The sequence below is a fragment of the Lissotriton vulgaris genome, chromosome 3_1 (assembly GCF_964263255.1).
Source record: "Lissotriton vulgaris chromosome 3_1, aLisVul1.2, whole genome shotgun sequence".
NCBI lineage: Eukaryota > Metazoa > Chordata > Amphibia > Caudata > Salamandridae > Lissotriton > Lissotriton vulgaris.
The window spans coordinates 1,559,235,857-1,559,248,399 of NC_141689.1; the positions used below are offsets into that span (position 1 = coordinate 1,559,235,857).

Here is a 12,543-nt window from a genome sequence, read left to right on the forward strand (position 1 = left end):
ACAGGTGCCTGTGATCGCATTGCCCCCGCAGCATGAAACATAGTCTCCGCTGCTGTATTGTTGTTTGTGGCCCAAGCGGTCATTGTACCTGCTGGGGGAGGTGGTGGGGGGGGGGGGGAGAGGAGGAGGAGGAGGAGAGAGGGGGAGGTACACCACCACCCCAAGTATGGCTTGGACTCTGGTCGGGAGTCGCAGGTGTGTGTGACCTTGGGGGGTCCTCCAAGCTCTCTCCCGCTGCACCGCGTTAGACGCGCGGAGTCCCTGAGCGGCCCGGACCTGCCCAGCAGGACCAGGGCCGCACCTGTAAGTCCGACCGTTGTCTCTGCTGTTTGGGCCTAGTGGTGGCCTGAGTTGACCACGCAGATTGCATCATGAATCCCATTATTATTGCATTACGAACTGCCTGATTCTTGCATTAAGGACTCTCCAATTATTACATAACGAACTGCATAGCATTACATTAGGACTGCATTGGAAATATTAAATTGCTCATTAATACCGCAAGAACCAACAAGTGATTGCTAGCCTTGTAACTTGCCAATACGCATATGTTGGTTTTCTATAGTTTGGTCTCATCGTATTCCTTTTTATAGAGATACTCTTATTTTTATGAAACCAGTGTGGTGTTATCGCTTACTGTGAGTGTGGTTGCAAATACTTTACACATTTCCTTGGAGATAAGCCGGACTGCTGGTGGCAAGCTTCCAGGGGGTGAGCAGGAGTTATCTAAAGGTGTGTCCCTCCTTACCCTGACTAGAAGCAAGGGTCGGTCCCTATTTGGACTAGGGTTCCTACCTCCGCCAACTGGAGACCCCCAGTTCTAACACAGACCAATTAGATAAGTATACAAAAGATATCCTTATGTTTTATTTTTAGAACCCAGCACCACTTGGCACAGTTGGGTACAATGTACTTTCAATCATAGAACTTTCAAGAAGTGCAATTGGGAATTGATTTACAATTGTTACAGGTTTGTATTGGTTCAAAAAGCAGTTTTAATTGCACAGTAATTACATTTTGAATACTTTTGGATTATAACTACTCATGGTGGTATGCCAAGATACCTTACCGGGGATCTCACTATACAAGGTAAGGAACACTTTTCTGGATTTAAAGCACTGTCACTTACTTTTCATACAGAAGTTACATTCAACAACATTTTAGGAACCAAAACTGATAACATTGGGTCGTATGGGAGAAAAATGGTGATTGGTTTCACAGGCAAGTAAGCAACTTACAAGTGGGAATTTTGGCATTTAGAACAAAGGCCCCCCAAGTACAGGTACTCACTCAAATTGCACCACCAGCGGCACTAGGGCTTCCGGGTGCAGGGTGCCAATGTTAGTAAATGGGGCTAGGGGGCACCTCGGTTGGGGGCTGCTCACTGGCAGGCCACTCTGTCTCTGGAGCCAAGCTCCTAGGGTTAAGGACAGGTCATAGGGGGTCCCAGGTCAGAACAAAGTCCACACCTCCAACGGCGCTGGGATGGCCGGGTGCAAGCCCAATGCAAGCCTATGGAAGTTGATGATTTCGGATTTTGACTGCAAAGATTCTTCATGCAGAGGCTGCAGGCGACGTCTGGGAGTCCTGGAGGGGTCAACCCATGGTGGACAAGACACTGGAGCGCTGTTGAACCTTGCAGGGACCGGTAAGTCACTTGGACTTGTGCCATATGTGACGGGTGCAGTGCTGGTTCCAGGTGTCGGGTTTCTTCGTCCTCGGCAGACTCAGAGCTTTTTTTTAGTAGTTTATTTTTAACAGAGCTGCTGTTCGCAGGAGATGCGGTCTTTGTTGAAGGCAGTCAGCCCTCCCAGAGGTTCTGGAGGTCGGTAGTGCAAGACAATTCGACTTTTGGTGCAGGACCTCTGTAAACTGCGACTGGCCTGTAGGGCTGGGGCAAAGTTGGTTCTTCTCTGTAGTCTCCTCTATTGTGCACCTTTTTTTCCTTCTTTTTTGGAGGTTGCAGGAATCAACCTTATTGGTTCAGGACTTTCCCCTAAATGCTGTATTTATTCGGGTTTTTAGGGGTCTCAATTTAGTAGCCAATGAGGTAATGACCTTAGGGTGACTACACCTGTTGTGTGCTCACCCCACTTGGAGGAGTGGGCACAATGCCTAACCCTAATTAGAGAGTGTTTGCCATCTGCAAGATGACAAGCAATGAAGAGTGGGTTTTACCTCCCCTCAACTAAATGAGCGGTGGGTTTGAAAGAGGTGGGTGCACATTCTGGGCTGTTCTAATTTTTCCTGCTTGTCTTCCTTCCGGAAGGGGGATGAGACAGAATTGGACCTGCTCCTCATAGCAGAAGAGGCTGGGGGGGTCGCGTTGCAGAGGTGGCAAGGCCTTTGAAGCTCCCCTGCCACACATGGCTCTTCCTGACCTGGTGAAGGTGTGAACACCTCTACCCAGGAAAGGCTTTGTTTCTGGGCCCAGCGAGCGAAGGCTCCCACCCCAGGGATCCAGAAACTTGTCTAGTCGTGGGAGGCTGGGGGTTACGAGTCAGGGAACCCACCAGAGGCTGGTTTTGTTTCAGTGGGCCCTCTGAGTGCATGGTATAATAAATCCCACACTGGCATTAGTGATCAAGCAACTGTACCCTCACCAGTGGTATAATGCACCCAGCTAGTAGGGGGACATACCTATACCAAAGCAAGTGGGTTGCAGGCATGGCACACGGGTGCCATGTATTCAATTTTCTCTGCACCAAAACACTGTGTGGGTGGTTGGTTTTGATGGGTGTGTGTGTGTCGTGTGTAGGTACAGGACCTCCAAGGGTGGCACAATGTGCTGCAGCCCTTAGAGGCCTTTCCTTGTCACAGTGCCTTTGGTACCCATGGTACCTTTTACAATGTATTTACATCGGGTCAGAGAGGTGACTATTGTGGGTACAAAGCTACAGTTTTGGGAAAGAACATAGGCCCTGGGAACCTGATTGGCAGGGACCCCAGGCACATTAAGTCAATGTGCATCATACATCTGACAAAGTGTGTGTGGGGGGATTTACTGCAACATAAACCCACTTTCCTACAATTACCATATGAGAAAAGGTTGAGCATTACTTTTCTCTTGTATAAAATGCATTGTGCTGTGTTGAGATAAGACTACAATGTTTTTGGATTCTGAAGTAATCTTAATTTTTTTTAAACATATTTTTATTGGCATTTATAGTTTATAGTAACAAAGTGCTTTAGGATACGGTTTGTCAAATTGCATTTCTCACATTTATACCATAATACATTGCTATCCGCACAGTAATTAGACAAATATTTTGCCACTAGTGAGGTCTTAAGGCGTATAATTTCCATATAGAACTGGGGTACAAAATTGGGGAAGCGTTCATGGCTTAAGTAATCTTGAAACCGATTTCATTATAGTTCATATGCCCTGAAGAGGTTCCGTAAAACAAAACATGTTGGTTGTGGCTATGTTTGATTTCATGCAGCATGAAAAAAAAATTCGGAACCCAGTAAAGAAGAAAACAGAAGAATTACTGATTTGATAGGCCCCAGACGGAATTCCATTCTACCATGAGGTGATACGAGGCAGGAGCACTTCACTTCTACTGCTCCAGGTTCTATATTCGGGCCCTTATCAAGGAGGCCCACACTGCTGGTCGAGTCACTGATTGACACATGACTTAACCATCGAACATCGCTCTGGAGCCTTACGTGGCTACTTACGGTATTCCAACGCAGGTTAAACAGTAACCACAGTTTTCCCATTATATTATTAGCCCTGACGAAGTTTAATCTTTTGTACGAAACGCGTTGGCTGAGGCTTTTTGCACAGTTTGATGGATTATGAAATAAAGAACCAATTTATCACAAATGACTGGCCAGTCTTTATTATTTAAACAGACATGTCTGGGAGTGCCCCGCTCTACTTTTCTCAAAGTATTGTACATCTGCGTAGCAGTTTGCATCTCTCAACGGCAGTTGCAGGAGCTGATTGTGCTCACCAAATCTCACCATACTGTTTAGACCTACTAAGGGAACACAGCTAAGAGATGCGGCTACTGGAGTCCGCCGTTGGACCTCTGTTACATCACAAGATCCCTACAGTTTTGTTCACCCCCAAGCCTATTACTTTCTGTGCAGGCTCCATTCAACCTCTCAGTCCTCCAGGGAGAACCGCGTAACCCCCTAGCTCTTCTCACCTTTGTAACTATGCCCGTGTGTACCAGACCGTTCCAGACTACCATTTCCCCATGTCCCTATAGAATGCATACCAAGTCATTATTGATTTGGCTTTTGGTACACTGATAAACTTGTTACACTTCGAACATCTTTTGGGTGTTTGACTTTTGTTCTTTTCCTTGCGCTGTGTGTCATATCCAGTCTGTCCATTTTTGTACCTATGAAAAAAGAGGGCATGCATGGAGCATCCATTTTGTAATCATCCTGTAAACCTTGAACCACAATAGAGGCTTCCTTTTGTCTAGCGGATTTGACGACCTCGTGTAAGCTATGGTTATCCTATAGTTCCATGATTATTATTTTTTTGCTTCAGCCATAAAGACTAATACTGTTCGAAGGGTGAATCTCTGCCTGTGGTATATTTTTAGTTGGAGAAGGGGGAGTTGGGTAAGAGGGGCAGACTGTTTTCTGTCATCTGGTCACGGAAGACTGAGCCCAACATCTAGTGTGTGTGTAGATGTGTGTAGATGTGTGTGTGGGTAGATGTGTGTGTGTTTTTAAGGTTGCATATCTCCCAGTCTGCCGGAATTTTTCTAAAGATTATGAAAATCACAAAGATGCCAATGATGTACTACAAGCCACTATTTTAGGCGTTTCTACTCCTGATGTGCATTTCTTTCTTCCTTGCCGTTTAGATCTTGTCTCACGTTTGGAATTGGAAAGAAACCTTAATAATTTGAAACAACAGCTGGATAAAGTTATTGAAGAAAAGTCTGATTTACAAAAAGAAGTAGATGTGCTATCGGACTACAAAATGTTGCCAAGTAAAGTTGACAGGCTAAAAAAACAGGTAATTATGATGTTCTTAATAAAGGAACCCATATTTTTTTAAAGCCATTATCCTTAGCTTGTTCTATTACAGTCTCCATTAATGGGATCTTTTCGAGGTCTTAATCTTAAAAATGGCCCCTCACTCCAAGGGTGATACATGAGCATATCTTCGACTAGCCACCAGATCCTATCACTGCTCCTCGAGAATGCTTGACTTGGCATTCACTTACGTGACCTGACAGTACAGAGAATATACGTTATGTTTGTGAAGTCCTCCATTTACTTATGCTTAAAAATGTGTACACCAGAAAAATATAATAGCATTTTTTAATGTGTACTTTGGTTTCAAGTTTCCCCTTGCTGTGTTTCCAGAAATGTTTGAGAACAGCATATTGTCACCTAAAACGGCAAAATGTCAACTTCTCAATGAACGTGGTCAATGCACGTTTTCTTTTCTTGGAAGCATGATGCTTCATCAGTCAAAGTATGTCAAGACATGCTTGGAATTATAGGTATGTCTCAATACTGCCCTGGTAAACAAATCAGAAAATGTGCTCAGTATTTGAGAATTTTTCTGTTGGTTAATATTGTTTTTCCTGTCGGCGAGATTTCTCCAAGTGCGCTTGTGCACGTACTTACAGAAGTACATCACTAAATACTTGTATGTTCATTCATACTCTTGCGCACTCACACTTACATGGCCACTCAAATACACACGAACACAACCTCTGAACCCAATTCACCCCAATGTTCCAACTCTCCATTTCTAATCTTCTGAAAATCTGCATAAAGAAAAAACAAATCTGTCTCTTAACTTGCTCTTATAGACTGATTCCAAATGACCTTTTTCTGAGTGGTGGCCAGTTTCTGTGTTAGAACATTTAAGCATCAAATATTGATCTTGTCTGTAAAGGTGACTGGCGTATACCTTGTAAACTACTATCTAGGTGTCTATTTTTTAAGCGTTTACTGCTAGAGGTTTGTCCGAGACCCACCTAGGCAATATCTCTATGCATTTTCCATTCACTTTTTTTGGGAATGAGAGATTGCAAAAACTGCAGAATGAAATCACATCAAATTTGGCCGAAAGACCACTCTTGGTCCTGGAAGTATGCTTTTTGTGATTTTCATGTAAAATCCATCCATTGGTTTTTGAGAAATGTAGGTACAAAAAAATTTGATATCTGGATGGTTGTGTGATATGCTGACCCCTATCCCTTGTGCTCCCACCTCTGGGCCAAATAGATTTTTAACCTTTTTTTTGTTGTTTTTACCACAATCCTAAAGTACCCTTGTGGGATCGCAGCAAAAAAAAATGCGTCCACCATTGCTTCTTATATTAATAGGACACCCCAGGATGGGTCAAGGCCCGGGTTTAGTTATTTAGGGAGGGGGGCATGCGTGTGGTGCCCTCTCCCGGAGCCACTTTCAGCCCCAGTAACCCCATCCCCTGCCATATAATATAAAGGAAAGGGGGGTGCGCTGCCCTCCTGAGCCTTGCAAAGCCCCGGGACCCTATTCCCGCCTTATGGAAAAAAAGGGGAGTGGGTTGCACTGACCCCTCCCCTAGCCTCATAAGGTCCCGGGGTCCCCATTCCTGAGGCATATTTTTTTAAATAAGTGGAGGGAGATTGCCAGCACCACTTTCCGAGGCTTTCCTAGGCCAACTTCTATATCTAACGAGGATGGTGGTTCGCAGCCCTCCTCACAGAGCCTGATAAGGACACAAAGACCACATCCACTGGGGCCAGCTCACTCAGTGTCCTGCGGAGCACAACTCAGAAGCCGCAAATATTCATGCTACATACATATATATATGTCTAAAGAGATGTATATATGTATGTACATATGTATGTATATATATATGTGTGTGTGTGTGTGTGTATATATATGTGTATATATATATATATATATATATATATATATATATATATATATATATATATTTAAACTATTCACTCGGAAATGAGGCCGCTCACCACTCGCAGGTCGGTTTCCAAAACCTTTATTGGAGAAACATGCAGCTTGCAAGTCCTGTATTTTCATCCTTTGGCCTTACGCGTTTCGAAGCATTTTCGCTTCTCATCAGAGGCCGCATCACACGAATCCAATTGATTGCGGCTACATCTCCCACATGCTTTCTTATGATTGCAATTGGCCCCAGCTGTGCCTCAATTTACAAGTTGCAATGTCTGCTGGGTGATGTAGTCCTTTTACACATTTTATGCCCTCCAATGGGTCCGATTCCTGTGTGCCAATTCAGGATCTTTTTATAGCCCTCCAGTGTGCTCCAGGATTGCAAGCGACATGTTCAATTCTGCTGCCTGCCGTGCCATTGCAGAGGAAGCTCGTTCTCTCCCCTGCGGTCCTTTTCCCTCTAGGCAGTGCGATCCCTTCACGGCCGGAGCCGCCGTGATAAAACATTTAAACTATTCACTCGGAAATGAGGCCGCTCACCACTCGCAGGTCGGTTTCCAAAACCTTTATTGGAGAAACATGCAGCTTGCAAGTCCTGTATTTTCATCCTTTGGCCTTACGCGTTTCGAAGCATTTTTGCTTCTCATCAGAGGCCGCATCACACTAATCCAATTGATTGCGGCTACATCTCCCACGTGCTTTCTTATGATTGCAATTGGCCCCAGCTGTGCCTCAATTTACAAGTTGCAATGTCTGCTGGGTGATGTAGTCCTTTTACACATTTTATGCCCTCCAATGGGTCCGATTCCTGTGTGCCAATTCAGGATCTTTTTATAGCCCTCCAGTGTGCTCCAGGATTGCAAGCGACATGTTCAATTCTGCTGCCTGCCGGACCATTGCAGAGGAAGCTCGTTCTCTCCCCTGCGGTCCTTTTCCCTCTAGGCAGTGCGATCCCTCTACGGCCGGAGCCGCTGTGATAAAACAATAAAACTATTCACTCGGAAATGAGGCCGCTCACCACTCGCAGGTCGGTTTCCAAAACCTTTATTGGAGAAACATGCAGCTTGCAAGTCCTGTATTTTCATCCTTTGGCCTTACGCGTTTCGAAGCATTTTCGCTTCTCATCAGAGGCCGCATCACACGAATCCAATTGATCTGAAAGAAACACGTTAGTGTTATATTCCTTACCTTAGAATATCCCCAGGCGTCAGTCTGGATCCGGAAACTTTTGCGTAGCAGTACCCCTGCGCGTCGGTAGGCGTCGTCTGCAGGCGTCCCCTGCGGCTCCGCGTCCGTCGTTGGCGTCGTGCGCCGTGATGACGTTGCTGGAGTATATAGACGCCGCCTCCGCGCGCTGACGTCAGTTCTTCTTTTTTCCGCGCCAGTGGACGCAGATATGAAGAGCAGTACTCCGGTCTTTTGACCAAGTTTTTCGATAGTTTTTCTCTCTTTGTGCCTGATAGGATGCCTGGGTTCAAGCACTGTGATGACTGTGAGCGCACGATGTCGGTCACAGACCATCACCGCCTCTGTCTCCGGTGTCTGGGCCCCGACCACGACGTGGACTCCTGTGTCGACTGCCGGGCCCTCACCAACAAGGCTAGGCGGGAGCGGTCCCGCAAGCTACTGGAGCTCCGGGTGTCGGCCCCACGTCGGGACCGGGAGCGGTCCCGGTCCGGCCGGAGGTCGAGAGCGCGTTCGAGGGAGCGGTCGCGGAGCCGCGCCGAGCGTTCCGGAAGTCGACACCACTCGTCAGGCTCATCAGGTAAGAAGCACAAGAAGTTGGGGCGTCGTCATCGTACCCCCGGCTCCCCCCCGACGCTCGCGCGATGCGGCCGGGGGCTCGGGTGACCCCAACCCCGCGGCTCAGCGAGAGTCGCCGGCGCGGCCTGCCTCATACCCTCCGGTCCCTGGGCACGGCGCGACGCCTGAGGAGATCGAGGCGTTCCTCATGGCCATGAGGGCGCTCGCTTCTCCGACGGGGCCTACGGCGCCTTCGGGCCCAGTGCTACCGTCTGGGGGCCCTGGCGGTTCGGGTGTCCCTGCCTCGGCGCCGTCGGGTGCTCCGGCCCCGGCGCCGCCGACGGCTCCGACCCCGGCGCCGCAAGGGCCGTCGGGATCGGCGCCGGCTGGTCTTCCGGCCTCCCCGGCGCCGTTGCCATCGGGGTTACCCCCGACGCCGCCCCCGCGCGGCGCCGGTTCTCCGGTGCCGGCTCCGGCCGGCGGCGGGGTTCCGGCGCCGGCTCCGGGCGGCGCCGTTCCCCTACCTTCCCCGACGCCGGTCCCGGCGCCTATGGGGCCCATGAACCCCGAGGAGCCGGTCTACATCGTTGACTCCGAACACGGAGAGGATGAAGAGTTCGGTGAAGGTTGGGAGGGGTCCGAGGACCCTCTGTCACGCGAGTGCCAGTATGACCCGGACTGTACAGGTGACTTGGGGGATGCCAGTGGTTTGGACGACTCTCCTAACCCTGGTTTGATCTCTCCTCCAACCGTGGCATCGGTGGAGGGAGCTGCATATTCAGTGGTGCTGACGAGGGCTGCCAAGGCCTTACACCTTGAGCTCCCCGTCGCGGCCGTGAGGCCTAACATCCTCACTGAGGTCTTCAAACCGCAGTCATGCCCACAGGAGCCACTGCTGCCGTTTAATGAAGCCTTATCAGACGTTCTGTTGGGCACGTGGTCCAGGCCCGCTTCAGGTGCGCCTGTTGATCGGAACGTGGCCAGGCGCCACCGTCCTTGTCCGGACGACCCCAAGTTCCTGTCTACCCACCCCACTGCTGAGAGTCTGGTGATCCAGGCCTCGACCTCCCAGTCCGCATTCCCGTCGGCCCCGCCCGACCGGGAATCCAAGAGGTATGACCAGTTTGGCAAGAAGGTCTTCTCGTCCATTAGTTTGGGCCTGCGGTCTTGCAACACCGCTTGCCTCTTGGGCCGCTACACCCACTCTGTGTGGGACACGGTCGCGGAACTGCTGCCAGAATGCCCCATGGAGGTGCGGGCAAAACTCGGTCAGGCTGTGGCTGAGGGCCGAGATGCAGCAAAATATTCGATACGGTGTGGTCTTGATACGACCGACTCGCTGGGCAGAGCTATGTCAACGACAGTGGCGATTCGTCGCCACGCCTGGCTGAGATCCGCCAACTTTTCGGCTGATGTCCAGAATACATTGATGGACATGCCGTTCGATGGCTGTCACCTGTTCGGTGACAAGGCGGACCACGCGCTGGAACGCTTCAAGGACTCCAGGGTCACGGCCAAGTCCTTGGGTCTCTCGACCCAGCGTCAGCAAACGGGTTCGTTTTGTCCCTTTCGTGGCCAAGGAAGGGGCGCCCCCACACGTGCTGCCAGCCACGCGCCGCAACAATCCTTTCAACGCGGTGGCGGCCGTGGAAACCGCCGTGGCGGCGGTCGGGGACAACGGCGGGGTCAGACCACACCTCCCCCCCCCCCCCGCAGCATCTGCCTCAAAATCCTCCTAGTCCGTGCTTTCGGCCCCATGTGACGCCAGTGGGTGGCAGGGTTCGCCATCACCACGCTCACTGGCGCACGATCACTTCGGACAGGTGGGTGCTGCAAATCGTCCGAAGGGGCTACTCCCTCCCCTTCGAGACCACTCCTCCAGCCATGCCACCGCAGAACCACCGTGTGTCGGGGGACCACTTGACACTTCTGCAGGAGGAAGTTACGGCCCTCTTGGCCAAGGGGGCCATCGAGCGCGTTCCTGGGCCAGAAGTAGGGCGTGGTTGCTATTCCCACTACTTTCTGGTACCCAAGAAGGACAAGGGGGGCCTACGTCCTATCTTGGATCTAAAGAACGTCAACGGCTTCCTCCGGAAGGAGAAGTTCAAGATGTTGACGTTAGCTCAGGTCTTGGCTGCTCTAGACCCACAAGACTGGATGGTAGCGTTGGACTTGCAGGATGCCTATTTTCACATCCCCGTCCTGCCGGCCCACCGGCGTTACCTGCGGTTCACGGTAGGCCAGGAGCACTTTCAGTTTATCGTGCTTCCCTTCGGCCTTACAAGCGCCCCACGGGTGTTCACAAAGGTGATGGCGGTGGTCGCAGCCCATCTGCGCAGGTTGGGGGTTTCAGTCTTCCCCTACCTAGACGACTGGTTGTTGAAGGCGGGCTCGCCCCAGACAGTCGTCCACCACCTTCAGATGACGGCAGACCTCTTGCACGACCTGGGGTTCTCCATCAATGTGCCGAAATCACACCTGTGTCCCTCTCAGAAGCTCCTTTTCATCGGAGCGGTTCTGGACTCGGCGCAGTTTCGGGTTTATCCTCCGGAACGGCGGGTCCGGGATATTCAGGCTTTGATTCCCATCTTTCAGCCGCTATCCCGGGTTTCGGTCAGGTTGATGCTGCGGCTGCTGGGACTGATGGCTTCCTGCATCCTTCTGGTGCATCACGCCCGGTGGCGCATGCGGGCTCTGCAGTGGGACCTGAAGTTTCAGTGGGCCCAGCATCAGGGCAACTTGTCCGACCACGTCTTGATCTCGGAGGGCACTGCGAGACAACTGCAGTGGTGGCTTACGGACCGCGATTGGGTCAGAGGCAGATCCCTCTCCCTTCCCCAACCGGAGCACGTCGTCGTGACGGACGCGTCACTCCAGGGCTGGGGTGGCCACTTGGGAGAGGCAGAGATCAGAGGCATCTGGTCTCCGGCGGAGTCCCGGCTCCATATCAACCTGTTGGAGCTGCGGGCGATTCGTCTGGCACTGAAGGCATTCCTCCCCTTTGTCAACGGGAGTGTAGTGCAGGTGTTCACCGACAACACCACCGCCATGTGGTACTGCAACAAACAGGGCGGAGTGGGGTCGTGGACCCTTTGCCAGGAGGCTCTGCGCCTCTGGCAATGGCTGGAACGTCAGGGCGTGACTCTGACGGTTCAACACCTGGCAGGTTCCCTGAACGCCAGGGCGGACGAACTCAGCCGTCGGTGCTCGATGGATCACGAATGGCGTCTGAACTCGGACGTGGCGCAAGGCATCTTTCTGCAATGGGGAGAGCCTTGGTTAGATCTATTAGCCACAGAAGAGAACGCGCAATGTCATCAGTTCTGCGCGTTGGAGTTTCCAAGACGGCACTCGCACGGCGACGCCTTTCGGCGCGAGTGGAGTTGCGGTCTGTTATACGCCTTTCCGCCTATACCACTTCTGCCCAGAGTGCTGAAGAAGATCAGGCGCGACCGGGCCCAAGTTATCCTTGTGGCTCCGGACTGGGCTCGAAGGTACTGGTATCCCGAGCTACTCAGCATGTCAGTCGGTCCCCCGATCCGCCTGCCCCTTCAGGAGGACCTTCTGTCGCAGCAGCAGGGGACGGTCCTCCACCCGAACCTGTCCAGTCTCCACCTCCATGCTTGGAGATTGAGCGGCGGCAGTTGAGGCCATTTGACTTGCCTCCTGAAGTCTGTGATGTTATTCTGGCAGCCAGGCGTCCCTCCACTAAGTCGGTATACGCCTGTCGGTGGAACAGATTTGTGGCATGGTGCACAGCAAAGGCTGTGGATCCTCTTTCTGCCCCTCTTTCGGAGGTTCTTCTGTTTCTTCTTTCTCTTGCCCAGCAGGGCTCTGCTCTGGGCACTATCAAGGGCTACCTTTCTGCCCTTTCGGCCTTTTTGAGGCTTCCTGATAAGCCTTCTTTGTTCAAAT

The 12,543-nt window shown here is 50.9% G+C and overlaps 1 protein-coding gene across 1 annotated transcript in view; it reads left to right on the plus strand.

Moving 5' to 3' along the window:
- The window catches only part of CENPE (centromere protein E), a 1,817,274-nt gene that overhangs the window by 572,241 nt on the left and 1,232,490 nt on the right, over positions 1–12,543 (plus strand). Inside the window, exon 23 of the mRNA XM_086962044.1 lies at positions 4,833–4,987. Within this exon, the coding sequence (XP_086818170.1) occupies positions 4,833–4,987 (155 nt within the window). The remainder of the gene's footprint in view (positions 1–4,832; positions 4,988–12,543) is intronic.